The 14,654-nt window shown below is 44.8% G+C and overlaps 1 protein-coding gene across 13 annotated transcripts in view; it reads right to left on the bottom strand.

Moving 5' to 3' along the window:
• Window positions 1-14,448, bottom strand: part of Cd44 (CD44 molecule (IN blood group)) — an 83,332-nt gene extending 68,884 nt beyond the window's left edge. For 2 of the 13 annotated variants that reach the window (XM_013145948.3, XM_013145949.3), the window contains exon 1: window positions 14,088-14,439. In XM_013145948.3, the coding sequence (XP_013001402.1) occupies window positions 14,088-14,160 (73 nt within the window). In that variant the 5' untranslated portion in view covers window positions 14,161-14,439. Of the gene's footprint in view, window positions 1-14,087 lie in introns of all 13 variants that reach the window. The other 11 variants (XM_063227768.1, XM_063227769.1, XM_063227772.1 and 8 more) reach the window with 10 other exon arrangements.
• Window positions 14,449-14,654: the final 206 nt, after the last annotated feature.

The following is a 14,654-nucleotide window of genomic DNA, read 5'->3' as shown; positions in this document are numbered from 1 at the left end:
CATTACTTCTTTTTATAGGAGAGATAATAAGATAAGGTTATAGCTATTATGACTGAGAAAAGCCACAGACTATGCTGGCCTCCAATTGTAATGTGTTTCCCATGTGAATTCTATCTACAAAGTGTGTCTTCTCAAGAAAAGATGGAGGATGTAGTCTAGGAAAACTAGAATTTAGGTTTGCCTTTTTTTCTTTGTCCCACACAAGAGATTCAAGTCATAACTCTACAGGTCGAAGCTGTACTCACTGTAATAGAGAGTTATCAATGCAACAAAGTTCTTCCAGTGAAGAAACATTGACTTTGAATTTGTGCTTAAGGGAAAGGAAAGTTCAGACTTCCACCTCCCATGGATGCATCGTGATTGGTCTAGGTCTGAGTTCTCTTTGGCTATGATTGGCTAAGTGTAAGCAAGAGATCCTATTTGTTGAATGAGAGGTAAAGATAAATAGATTAAGGATTTCTGGAAAAGCCATTCCTCATTTTGAGATGAGGTCTTTATAAATAAGCCTTCCTTCTTCTGCTGCTGAATATTCATTGTTTTCAAAAGATGCATGCAGCTTTGGGAATCTTTCTGGGAAGATGGCAAAGGCTAACTGAAGAAAGACAATGGGAGTAGCAGAGTGGAAATTTGGGGAAAAAATAACCTAGATCTTGACAATGTTATTGAGTTTCCCCAGATTTCTTGTTGTGGGAGATAAGTGATCATTCTGTGATTTGCAGAGATATTCAGCTGGTATGCACTGATATGGGTATACAGAGTTACTCGTGATGGGTGAAAATCTCATGATGTGATTCATAGATAAATAAATAGTAACTGACATTCAGTCAAGACAGCTCGAACGCCATTCTTATCTCTCCCACTCAAGAAAGCACATCTGAGTAACAGTGGATGACAAAGTTGGGGATATCTTTGAATTTATTCTCACTTACCAGACAGTTACTAACAATCCAATACTTAGATTAGCTCTTACTCATATTCTTCTGTCAAATATTTTTATTATTACCTGCGCTTACATTTGAAAGTATCTTCAATAGTATTTTTTAGTTTCCTTATCACATCTGTATTACTGCATTAATTTCATCATCTCCAAGAAATCACTAGCAACAGGGGAGATAAAGTAGTCAGGTCCTTGTAGCCAAAAGACTGGATATCCATACCTAGAGATCTTGACCATTCCTTCTTCTGGACTGACTATTGCAGCTGAATGACCACTGGAAGTCATCAAAAAAAACTATCCCTTGCATATTTGCCAGTCAAACTCTGGGTCTAAACTTTAGTCATGAGATTAAGAAATTTCCATCAAAATGTCTAAGTTTTAACCATAAAACAAAGCTTAACATTCAAGATATCTAAGTAAAGCATGAGTTTTTCCCCAAAGCTTAAAATAATTTCTATGCTATTTCTCCAGAATTTGGGTTCCTCTGCTCCAATATATGCTTTGAAAATCCTGAGTCAGCTTGGAAGTTCTCAGGAGTTCCCTCCCACCACTGTCTACTGCAAGGAAGACATGATAATCCAGTAGCTTTCACGGCTTTGTCTTGTTCTCAAACACAGAGGATCCAAGTATGAGGCAACCAGAAGGGCAGTTGGTTTATCCAGACCATTCCTTCCTTTGAGAGCCAGTGGTGTTCTAAGACCCCAACCAGTGGGATCTTTAAGAACAGTTGGGAACACTGCAGACATAGTTAATGGTACTAATCCTATGGATGTCATGGGTCTTAGGTCAGATGAGATCTCCCTGTTAGATGCCTTCACAAGATCTTCTGCTTTTTCTTCATAACACTTAATCACAAGTGTAATTAAATAAGGGCTGCCTAGTTATTTATGTCCATCTCCCTAGAGAGATAAGTTCTGTGAGAAAAGACATGTTGTCTCTGTGGCTTAAGGTTGCGTTCCAGTGCCTCACAATATGGAATACACATGATGTTCATTCAGATATGTTGCGTGAACAGTTAATCATTTGAAAACCACTGGCTGTTGACTTATCTCATGTAAATGCTCAGGAAGGCTGGGCAAAGCCCAGCCCAGGATGCTCTGAGCCTTCTGGTTTCATTAATTGGAAAAAAATCAAAATAACAGCAAATATTAAAGATGATGCACACAGAAACACGCCCAATGCAAGAAGAGCTTCAGAAGAGTGTAATCATTAACTGCATTTCCCACAATGCCACTAAAACACAGCTCCTCTTGTCTTTTCTTTTTGTGTTCTAAGCCTTCTTCTGTATTCTGTCAAAGGGTAAAATTGAAAGGATACTGGTGGGGCTGGGGATTTAGCTCAGCAGCATAAGCACCTGCCTTGCAAGCAGGCAGTCATGAGTTCAATCCCTGGTACCGATAAAAATGAAAAAGACAAAAAAAAAGGATACCTGGCCTAGAAGTCAGGAGACCAAGGTTTTGCCACTATTTGTGTGAGCTCGGACAAGTCACTTACAAGTTCTCAAGACTTCCTTCCATTGTCTACCTAACAAAACAAACAGGCTATATAACTCCTAACACTCTTTCCATCTTGACATGTTTTGGCTTTTGCTCACTGGACCATGATTAACTTCCCTTTTAGGACCCTTCTTCTGTTTCTGAACTTCTTCCCAGGTACAGTTATATGGGCCCAGTTCAGCCTACACGTTCTTTGCCAACCCATCAGCTTTAACAAACTATCAGATGACCTCCCCTGCCCTTAGCACTTTCATTGAGTTACCTCAGCAAGAGCATTGAGACCCCCACTGGCAGAGCACCCCAGTCCGCTGCCAGCCTGAATGTTATTTGCATGCCTCAGGAAATGGCACAACCAAGAAGCCTGAGCCAATATTGGAACCTCCTAGATAAGGAGGGGATGGCAGCTGTAAGCAGAAGATTGGTAAGCATTCCAAAGAATACAGTTTCAAGGATTGGGGTCAACCAGCAACAGGAGACACAGATAAGGTGAGAGTTACTTCACGTAATAATAGAACCTTGTAATTTCACATCACGTGCTTCTGCCTAACAACACAAAACACTTTCACACCAGCAGGCCAAGGTGGAGAGGTCTAGGAGAGGCAGAGGGATTATTATCCTCAGGTGGTTCATACAGTATATTGAAACACAAGACAGATAAAGCCAATAGCCCAAGGTCACACAATTAGGCTTTCACAGGGTGGGAATTAGAGCAGTGTCCTAATCTTACCCATGGGTTATTTCTAGTAGACTCTTGATGGAGCCTTTTGTTTATACCTTAGTTCTATCTTATCTTACCTGTGCAGGTTTTGAGCTTACTTTTTCTCTTGGGGATGAGTAGTGGGAAACTTGAGTGTCCCGATGTGGGCTGGCCAGCCTGAGATCAGAATCCAGCTTTCTTGATTTCCATGCTCAGGGCAGAACCCAGTGGCGCTTTCTGTGGAATGCTGCTCGTTTTGCATTCTGAAGGCACAGAAGAGCTTCCAGTGGCAGCTGAGAATGCAGAGGCTCCAGGGCTGATAAAAGTTGTAATTAGCATATATAGACAACCCTTTCATCTTTAAAGACTTGCTTCACATTAGCTTGTCCTATCACTCCATGGTGAGGCATCATTTTTATCTTCTCAGTTTGCAGATGGAGAAGGCAATGTAGAGAAGGGGCCTTTTGCCAGCGAGTCTGGCCCTTGTTCAAACAGAGGAGATCTCTGCCTCTGAGCATCTAACTTGGGGTGATGGGAAAACAAAATAGTAGTGAATCATAAGAATATGAACAAGTGACTGAACCCATGCTCTGGATAAGATACCTCTCACTGTTCTGAAAGGAAGGGAAGCCTACAGGATGTTTAGTTGGCTAGGTTAAAGAATGGCTACACTCACAGAAGATTCTACACACAATTATCAAAACATAAACTAGAGAAGGATGCTGCTATCCTATGGTGATAGCCAGTGATATGTAGGAATCAAATCCTCCATATCTTGCCCAAGGCAGGCATTACTAACAGATCACAGTACTCTCTGTAGAAGAGTCAATGTTTGGCTTCTTAGTATAGTACTTTAGGCAGCCTCCAGTCATCAATGGGAAGTATCACATGAGAAGAAACCTATTTGCTGTTGTTGCTGTGGCATTTGTTTGGGATTCATCAAAGTTGCCACTCTCCAAGCCAGGTAAGATTCTCCATGTTCTATCTTGACAAGGATTGGGGCTGGCCTGTGTCTGAACGTTGGCATTGTGTGACAGAGAGTCATTAGAACTTCTGAGTCTTTGGGGCAGAAGAACTGGATCTTGTAGAATACACCATAATCATTTGATCACTTGGAACCTCTCCGAACTTTTGGACACTCAAGCCATAATCACTTCTCCCTCTTTAAATTTTTGTATCATGTTTTGCTTTTCTCTGAGGTTTTTCCTCATTTCATAGAATCTTCCTTAATAGACCAATCCTCAAATTCCTGTAAGTCTTCCCATATAATTGCATCTCACGGAGATGTCTGTTTCTTTTTCTGATCTCCCAGTACTCAGTTGCGTATTCTCTTAGGTCATTTTTTTATCTGTTTAATTTTCTTCTACTAAACTGAAGATCTCTGAAAACAATAGCTCTTCTACCTTTCTTCTTTCCGCACTACCAAGCACACAATACATTTTAATGGACTGAATTGGTCAATTCATCTCCATTTTATAACTTGTGAAAAAGAAGCAGCCAACAAAGAAACAGCCTGCCCCCATCCTGTGAGTAAGAGGGAAAACTACAAAACCTCTGCTGGTTGTGTGTAGGTTCTCACTTGTCCTAGAATACTTGTGTCTGCATAATTGGCTGGAGATACAGATAACTGAATCACAGTCAACAATAATTGAAGGCATTGGATATGACAAGACGTCCTAAGGCATATGGGATTCCATTTCAACTGCTGGTCAGGAGGTTCCACATAGGTATGAAGTGGGAACTATCAGAACGATCTTTGATCTGACTAAAGACTTTCAGTGACTAATAGAATGCCTGGATCAGATAGGGGATTTAACTTCTGACCCACTTTGACAAACTCTAAGCAGTCTTTATGATTTCCTTCCCTACCACCCTCTAGCAGCTCCTGAGTTTTGCTCAGGTGGATGGGGCTTAGAAGAAAGCTAGAAGGCTCTCAGAAGCTGCAGTTCACCATCTCACAGGCCTGCCTTGCTCAGGGTCTGGATAGAACTTCGTGTGTGTGTGTGTGTGTGTGTGTGTATTTATCTATGTATTTATTTTTATTCTTTACCCCCACATTGTTTTCCATAGGACACTAAAACACATCCTCTAAGTACTTCATTTTGCACCAACATGCTGCAGGAGATTCTGGAGGAAATTCAAGGTGCTTATAAAACTTTGAGAATAAAGGTCTCCTCTTCAGAGGTTAGCTTTTCTGGCTACTTGAAGCAATGTTTCTTTGAAATACAATTTAAAGTAAAGGGTACTACATTCAAATCCTGCAAATAATCCCAGAGCTGGCCTGCAATGGTTTTAGTTGTGTGGTTGGAAGGTGTTGCTACCTTTTCTGATCCCCAGCCTCTCTGTCTGCCCACTCCCCAGGTGGTGAAAGAATATGGGCAAAGCAATTCATCTCGAGGGTCACTCTGGCCCAACTTTACAGTGTTAACCGGGTCCATGTGCTTGTTTCTGGCATAGATTAATAATTCACTTCTGACATTTAATACAAACCAGGCACTGTGTTATTGTACTATTATTCTTTCCATAAAGTTTTATGAATCTTAGGTATTAGAGGTCCAAAGAGTGGTGAATCTACAGAACACAAGGCCTGGAAAAGAATTTAGAGAACAATTCAAATGCAGCATTCTCATTTCATACAAGGACAAAAGAAGGCAGCCAGGGGTAAAGGCGTTTGCTCAGCATCTCGTAATGAATTAGTACTAGAGACAAATTGAAATATAATATAATCATGCTGATTCTTAGTAGAGTTTCTGTGTGTGTTACACGTAGCTTAGAAACGATTTGCTATGTATTATCCTAGACACCAAGTGTGACTGCCTGATTTCATGCTGCTCATGAACGGCAGAGAAGAGAATCAGCCAGAAGTTTGTTTGTTTCACAGGCTTTACACATTCTGTGCTATTTTGCTGTCAAGTCCAGCCTCCTTATTCCCACTACCCTGAGCATCCTGTTTTATTGAGGAGATCTTCAGTATGGATCTGCAAGAAAGAATATACTGCTCTTTTTTTCCCCTTTGAGAATACTGGGCAAAAGCCAACGTCTTTTCTTTATTATTATAGAGAACATGATTTTGAGGTTCAGTATCCTTTATACATGAGGATGGATTTGAAGCTAAGGACTAAGGCATACAAGCACCTAGACCAAAAGGAAATCAAGATCTATGAGACAAAACCTAATGTGTTCTAAACTACCTCACCTTGCCGGATGCATCAAACTTCAGGAAGGTTCTACTCAAACTGCAAACACTGCTGAGAAAGGAAATTTCAAACACACTTCAGATGCACTGCAAAGGGCACTAGAAAAAAAGACTATTTTTTCTGTAAACCAGATAAAGGGGAAAAGGGCTCAAAAACGATTAGACAGAACCTGTAAAAATCCCAAATGGTAAATGCTGGAGTCTTGCTTTGCCAATCAAGTCGAGAAATTGTATTCATTCAGTCAACCATCTAAATAGTGACTGAGCACATATATCACAGTCATGTTCACATCCTGGAAATATAATACCAGACACCCACCACTTAAAGGAGGAAAGAATTATTTTGTCTCAAAATTACAGAAGTTTCAGTCCATGCTTGGCAGTTTTAAATACAGAAACAGCATGGTGGGAAGGGCTGCTATAGAGGAAGCTGCTCATGGCAGCCAGGGATCAGAGAATAGAGACAGACCTTTCCGAATCACGTCCCAAGTGACTCACCTCCAACAAGACCCCAACTGCTGAACGTATGAGGCCTAAACCATAGCAACTTGGGCCTGTGATGACAGCTGGGAATTACAGTGGACACAAAAATGCACACAGCAGCCCAAGAGCTTTACCTTAAGGACTTTTAGAGCCATTACACAGCTAAGTGGTATCCCTTGAGTTTCTTTTTAAATAGAGACAAACCTGTGGAATTTTTGTGAGTTATCAATAGAAACAACTAGTGAGCAATGGAGGAAAAAGTCACTTAGCAGAGTTGAAAGGGAAACGTTTTTCATAATATCTCTAAGGCTGGTATTATGAAAGCAACTAGCTCCACCACAGAGGATCTAATGCAAAGGCAAACCTCTAGGCTGGAGACTTCTTCTCCAAACTCTTCTCTGTGCATCTGTGTAGGTTACCAGAGGCCCTGCTTTTTCCTTGCAAGTATGGACCTTGCCACTCATGGTGGCTTCAGGGCTGACATCAACCAGTCTCTACGCTGCATTACAGTGCTCAGCTCTGTTGAACTCTGCCTCTCAGATGGGCCACCTTCAGCATTAGCAATGGTTGTGACTTCCATATGGTAGATACTGGTTTAATGCTTTCAGAATTTACAAAGATTAGGGTCAGAGCTGTGGGCAGAAATGATCTGGTAGGCCAAAGGCAGGTACTAGACACACAGCATTGTACATCTGTCCCTGGTCTCTTAATTTATATAGTAGTGAACACTTGTGAAGAAGCTTTGCTGTCATTACGCTGATACCTTAGAAAGAGGAAGTAGAAAAAGATGCTAATCAGTCCCACAGCTGCTGTGTGGTTCTTTCTAGACAGTGCATCAGGCCTGCATAAGTGAGAAGAGATGCACTTAAACAGATAGAGAATCTCCTCGGCAAGTCCCCAACACCGACTAAAAACCTGCACCTCCTCCTACAGACTGAGGCAGATGTCCCCAAGACATTTTGCCTCTTTCCTCCCTGGGTAACTTGTTGGTCAGTTAGACATACCAAAGGCAACAAGAACTTTCTAGCTGGAGCTGAATTCTTTGTGTCCTAATTTATATATCCTGCGTCCAGATGGCTCCTCCCTCAGAGTTAGTTTCCCTTATTTCCTCTGAATTCTAACTACTAGGCCAAAGTCTCTGGAACCAAGGACCATTAAATCCAACACAAATATTTTGCTGGTACTGAGTTGGTTCATTTCCCAGGTTTGTCCAATCACAATCACAGTGCTAGATAATAGAGAAATACTAATTGGCAACCTTCACCTTTCATGTAGGTGAGAAATACTCAGATGATAACAAACAACTCAATTTACCATCCCTTTGAATCCTACTTCCTCTCAACTTCCATCACAAAGAGCAGAACTTCTATTTAGGGATTGGAATGAATGAACCACTCAGAGTATGAATGGAAGAAATTTCCATTACAATTTCTTTCTCCTTCATTTTTGCAATTTCAGTATATTCCTCTGACAATATGTTTTAAAAAGGAGGGCAGAACCAGCTCTATGGATGTTATAACTACATACACAAGATTCCCACATAGGGGGTTCTTGAAAACAATCAGGTTACTATCTGGTATAACCATCCAGGTTTCTGGAGTGCCCTGACATCTTAATAGCCCAAGGGAAACACTGAAAATTAGTTACTAAATACACTTAACTGTGTTACCAGATCACTTGAATCCTTAACTTTTGGTCGTTACTTAAATTTTGTAAGTTGTGCAAATCGCCTCCTTGGTGATTCTATGCCTTATCTTCCTCATATGTAAAGAAAGGGTAATAACAGAAATATCTTTATGGAGTTGTTGTATGGATTCAAAAAGTTACACTCAGGAAACATCATTCTGGGGTGCCGGCATATAATCAACCGTCTGTATTTGCTGTTATTAATAACAGTAGTGATGGTAACCCAGAAATGTTAATGAGCCACAAAAAAGCAGAACAAAAAGTACAAGAACTTGGGGAGGGGGTTAATGTTCAGCTATCCGCCAAGGAAACTTGCAATGACACCACAGTAAAAGCTTAAAATTACTTGACAATCTCTCTCCCAACTTGGGAGTTTTGTAACCAACCTTTACTCTCAAAAGCTGAAGACCCAAGGAAGGGTTTCAGGATTTGCACTGTGCAAATCACCTCCTGGATGACTCAGGACATCTCCACCCACCTTCAATCTGTCTGCCCACACTTGCACTTAAGAGGGACTCTTGCCTGAGAAGAACACCCAGGCAGCCAGTGTACCCCAAACTCAGGGAGATCCAGCTCCATGAGTTTTGTCTCCCCGTGACACCCATCCTCTCAGTGTGTGTTTGACTCTATCTGAGTCTCACTGGGCAGGTGCCTCAGGAAAGCCAGGAGCTGCCCATTGTGGGCCACTTCTACTTGGAAGCTCTAGCAAAGGAAGCAACATGGGTTCCTATGGAGCACCAGGCTTTTCCGGGGTTTCCTCCCCATCAAGACCTATAGTAGCATCAATTTGAATAACAGCTGACTGATTACCCAAAGAGACCCACTGATGACAGCCAGAATCTTCTGTGAGACCCTTCTGCTTTTCTCCCAGCTACCACCTCTCTCCAGAAACAGGGGGGGGGGGGGTGAGGGTCTCTCATCCAAGGATTCCAATCTCTAATCAGCAGCTCCCAAATAATTGGACTTGTGAGCTGGCCACTGCTGGGGAGTGATTAAATTTAGGGTTGGTGTCATCATCCTGCCTGGCTCTCTCCCTTCTCAGTCCAAATGTCTAGTAGCCCTTTTCTTAGACAGGCATCCCCAGTCACAGCAAACAGCCACCCAAGCCACAAATACATGGCTCAGCTTGGGCAGCCGGCCAGCCCTGCCCAGAACAATGCATCCATCACAAACACACTCCCAGACATCAAGGGCTGCCGAAGACAGAGAAGAAAACTATTCCTTCCATTTCTCTGGCAAATGAGACTGACTTCCCATTTGTTGGTCTGTTGATTAGTTTAGAGAAAGTACGCCTTTTTTTCATACTGGAGATGAATCCCAGAACCTCTGCAGTGAGCTACACCATTAGCCCTCTTTTGAGTATTATTATTACTTTTAATATTGAGGAAAGATCCTACTGAGTTGCTTGGGCTTGGCTTAAACTTTCGATCCTCTTGCCTAGGCCTCTCTGAGCACTGAGATTACAGGCTTGTGCCCCACACCTGGCTGGGAGTATGATTTTTAAGAACAATTTCACTTGCAAAATGAATGAAAAGTGGAGTTTGATTTTCAGGTGGAAGGTACCAGCTCTTCCCCAAAGAGTATCTGTGATCTTCTCTTTCAAGCAGAGACACACAGGAAGTTGAGTCATCAGCAAATCCCCAGAATTTCTCTCTGAGATAGAAAAGATCCCCCATGAAAACCATGTCGAGCATCTGCCACCTGTTTCAGCTCATTCTTTCACAAGAAACACTTCCTTTGGCCTCTGGGGGGAGTCGAGCCAAAACAGAGATGCTGGGGAAACACATCCTGCCCTTAGGCCCAGAATGGACTACCAGGGAGGCCCAGCTCACCATCTCTTCTCCACCAGGGGACCTTAGGCCGGAAGCATCTTACATCATGGGCTGATTTGAAATCTCACTTGGGTGGTCACGTGGCTTTTGCGGAGAACCATGGCAGCCTGCTGTCGAGGACCTCGAGACTTTCCCTCATCGGGGCCACATAGAACTGGCTAATGAGTATGTGGCAAAGGGGCTGGGTGGGTCACCGCATTGAAAAGCCTGCAGGGCCAGCATGAGAGAGTGTGCAGGCCTCTTTCTCAATTTTCAGGCAGAGAGCATTGCCCTGACTTGTCTGTTAGACAGAGAGCAGCCTCTCCCTTTTCTCCAAGCCTGCAAATGAGAGCATGTCTAGAAGGGCAGCTGGACTTTGATAAGGGAATTGACTTATTTTAGCGCCAAATAACTAGGTTGGCATCTCTGACAGCTGAGGCCAAGCCTGGAAAGAGATAGGTCAGGACAGGGCATGGCAAGGCAAAATAGCCAAGAGTCCTCAGCCTGCCAGAGGATGGAGAGAGAAGCCTCATGCCAGGCTATGCTAGCCACAGGGTGCAGGCAAGGAAAGAGAACCACAGCAATTGCCAAAGTCCTCCAAAGAATGGAAGACAAGCATGGGAGTCACACGGGGTAGGAAAATAGCTATAACACAGGTGGGGGTGGGGGAGTCCATGGGGAATCCCGACTCCATCACCGCAGCCTGGCACAAGCCACATCATTGCCAAGTGAGCCTTGATTTTTTTTTTTAACTAAGAAAATCAAATTAAGGAAATACTGACATATAGAGCTATTATGAGGCTCATGCAAGAGAATCTACAGTAACCCCGTAGTTTCAATCCTAGCAGATGGCATTTCCTAGAGACTGGGGACCCTGCTTTATACAAAGCCATCCGGTACAACAGCAGAATGGTTGGTTTTTAACACTGGGGTGCTTCTAACCAGCCCGCGGTGTTTCAGGAGGCCTAAGAGCCCTGGGAGAAGACAGACTATTTCTCAAGTGTCCACTTCGCTTTATAGTAAGCACAGCTATGATCATTGGTTAAACTTATTTGTGCAGTAACAAATGTTGCCTCCTTGAACCCACAGAGGGTGGAGTGAGGCTCCTAAAGTCCTGGATTACAAGGGTTTTTCCGAGACAGCATGTGTGAAAAGTGTCCTGTTGTAACACCCTCACATGCCTCCGGAAGGGGAAGTCACCAGTCCCTCTCTTTTGTGGTTTGCTTTTTCTTGGGAAAGACATGAGGGGTTTTTCTAAATGCTCCTTGGAGTCGCTGTCTTTGAGTCTATAGCAGTGAATCAGAAAATATTTCTTGAATGAATGGTAAAGGGTCTGTCATAAACTAAGAATTTCATTCAGTCCAGTGTGGGGTATTTTGAAAGAAAATGGAGCCTTTTCCCCACCAGATGCCAGCTTTCCAACCCATATACTTGTCACTGTATTTTGCAAGAAACAGATGCCCAATGCATATCAAAGGAATAACTGAACTCATGGATGCTAACCTCAGCAGCATGGAGCTTGGCTTCTTCTGTTTCTTCTCATGGGAAAACAGCCAAAGCTCCAACTCCCAGCAAGGGCGGCATCTCTAATCCTTAGTGGCATCAGAAAGGTGCTTGCCACCCACAAGCCTGAGGGCTCTCGGACTCACCTCTCTTTCAACATCAGAGATAAAATTCTTAGAAATGACCTCTTGCCACCAAGAAAAACGGAGATCTCATCCCTGCTACCCTTTTACCTAAAGTGACACCCATCACGCCCCCTCCTCTTGATGACTTCCCCAGTTGCTCATTCAAGCTGCCTGTCCTCCAGCTCCTGAGCATTTGGATCTAACAAGGCTCAACTCCCTTTGGCCATTTTCTTAACTTTTGGATTTCTGATACAAAGATTACTCTCTTCCTTCCCCTCCCTGCTCCACCCCAAGACATGCCCCTTTCCAAAGTTTCCTCTTTGTCTTCCAGAACACACAAACACAATGCCTTTCCTCCCTCTTCTCCTCCTCCTGGGCTGCCCACCCACCCCCAAGCCCTCTGTTAAGTCTTGTCTCCTGCTCAAGTCTCAGCTCCTTCCAAAACATTTACAAGCACACGAAAGTCAAGGTCAGACAGTCATTGTTCTTTCCCTGTGCTTCCTTCAGAGAAAGGAAGGAGGGAGGAGGCAGGTTGGTGTCTCTAGGATAACCCCGAGGGTCAGGACAACACCCAGTACTGAGGTCCTTTCAAGGGAAAAAGGAGACAGGAGGCATTAGTGGTGGGGAACACAAAACAAACTTCCCAGGAGGCCAAGAGCAGGGTCTCCTTGGCCTCCATATCCTCTTCTCAGTTTCCATTGTGGCCTCTGGTCCACCCCTTTTTCCTGAAATCCTTTCTGACTTCACCCGTTACAAATATTCTAACATGTTTAGACCGAAGGGTTTGGAACTCACTGAACCTGAATTCATATCCTGTACTACTCCTGCAGTGTGAATGCCAAATAGTTACTTAACCTTTCTGAGCCTCAGTTTATCTCCTGTAAACAAGGTTATTAACAGAACACTTCTCACTTGGGTGTAAAATAAGATCACACACAAAGATTTAACATAGAACCGCCAACAACAGCATCAACAAAGTGTGCAGTCAAGGCAGCTCATACTGCTTTTGCTGCTATTATTTGTACTGCTTCTGCATTAGGAATCAACATTCTAGTTCCCACCCCGCCTCAGTCTAAGGTACCCAGGATAGACTGTGTCTTTTGCTTTTCTTGTTATCTCTCCAGAACTGAGTTTAATAAATACTGCTGAGTAGAATTAACCATAGCCTGAGCTGTCTTAATGACCCGGCTGGCACTTCTTAAAAGAAAAATTAATTTTGCTAGCGATAAGCAAATCAGCCAAGCAAATCAGCCGTGTAATTAGCTGGTCATATACAAAGAAGAAGATGGCCTGGAGTTGAGCCACACTGGAATACCTCACATAGGGCTCCTCTCCTCCACAGCCACCAAAAGCAGCCAGGACGGTTGGGATGGGACACATGGGAGCCTCTTTCCTGATACTTCCATGGTATCCAGGTTTCCCTCCCACTCCCCGGGCTGCCCAGGGAATAGGAGCCCCATTACTGTGTGGCTTTTCCCAGACTGATTGGCAGACCAGGAGGTCTCATCGATGGGTCCTCCTCGCCCCAGGCTGGAACCACAAGAACTCAGAACCTCTCCGCAGAGATGGATCAAGTTCCCACAAGCCTCGAGGTGGTCACCGACTGGAGCAGACTGAAAGAGCTTTGGAAACCAGGCTCCTCCGTGGGGAGCCACCCTTGCCACTTGCCAGGACGCCTTTGTGAAAACTCGTTGCCAAGGATTATCGCACTTGCAATTCTGTGGCCACCTTGCCAAAAGCCCCTGTCGGTGCCCCAGCGCCAGCCCTGTCACGCCTCAGCCTCTGCCCCGCTGGCCACCCAGCCCTTGGGCACAGTAGCTGGTTAACCCAGGCACCGGCTGTTGCGCTCAACCCCAGTACAGTTACTTTCTGCCATGTGCTCCAGCTCCAGCGACCTCACCCAGAACTGCACGCGGGCAGCCTGCCCAGCAAACTTTTCTTCTCTCTTTCTTTTAACAGAACGGTGCTTCTCACCAACAAGCTTTCCAACCGCTTAGCGCAAATTCCAGCCTGGCTTTCTCCGGAGCCCCATCCAAGTCCACCTGACTGCGATGCCCCTTTCCCCCTGGGGTCGCTCAGACCACGGGTCTCCTAAGGAGTCCTAGGCACCCCCGACTCCCACTCGCGCTCCCCCGACTGCGGCGGGCACTCACCGATCTGAGCCAGGCTCAGCTGCATGAGGCAGAAGCAGATTCCCCAAGCCGCGCACCACCAGAACTTGTCCATGGTGTCGGTGAACCCAGAGTGCAAGCGAGTGGAGCTGGAGGGTCCCGAGGCGCGGGGACACTAGAGGACGTGGACCTGTCCCAGGCTGGGGGCCGCTGGACAATGAGGCCGCCTCGGAAGTTGACGGCAGTTTTTATTCGAGGGTTGAAAGAGTGACCTAAGAGGGAGGGAGCGAGGGAAGGACACACCCAAGCGAGGGGCTGTGACTAAGCAGCCAGCAGCGGTTTAAAGACGCACCAACCTCTTGGGCGCTGCCCCTGCGTCCCTGGCGCTCTCCTGGGAAGTTGTGAAGAGTGTGTGTTGGGGGGGGGTGATATCCCGAGTGCGCCTGCGTGGAAGCACACACCTGGCGGACCCCCTGGCTGTGCGCCCCAGGGCGCCCCGCTTCCTCTGCGCACCCGCCCTCCGGAGGGCGGCCTTATAAAGGAGGGTGACTGAGTCCTGAAACCTCGCCCGGCTGATTCAGTCTCTGGCCTCTCCTTTCCCGCTAAATT

Source organism: Cavia porcellus, unplaced genomic scaffold, assembly GCF_034190915.1.
Source record: "Cavia porcellus strain 051 isolate PalLab524CR breed Dunkin Hartley unplaced genomic scaffold, mCavPor4.1 scaffold_17, whole genome shotgun sequence".
In the NCBI taxonomy this organism is placed as follows: Eukaryota; Metazoa; Chordata; class Mammalia; order Rodentia; family Caviidae; genus Cavia; species Cavia porcellus.
Note: the sequence above shows the minus strand (reverse complement) of the source record. Positions and strands in the feature narration are given on the sequence as shown.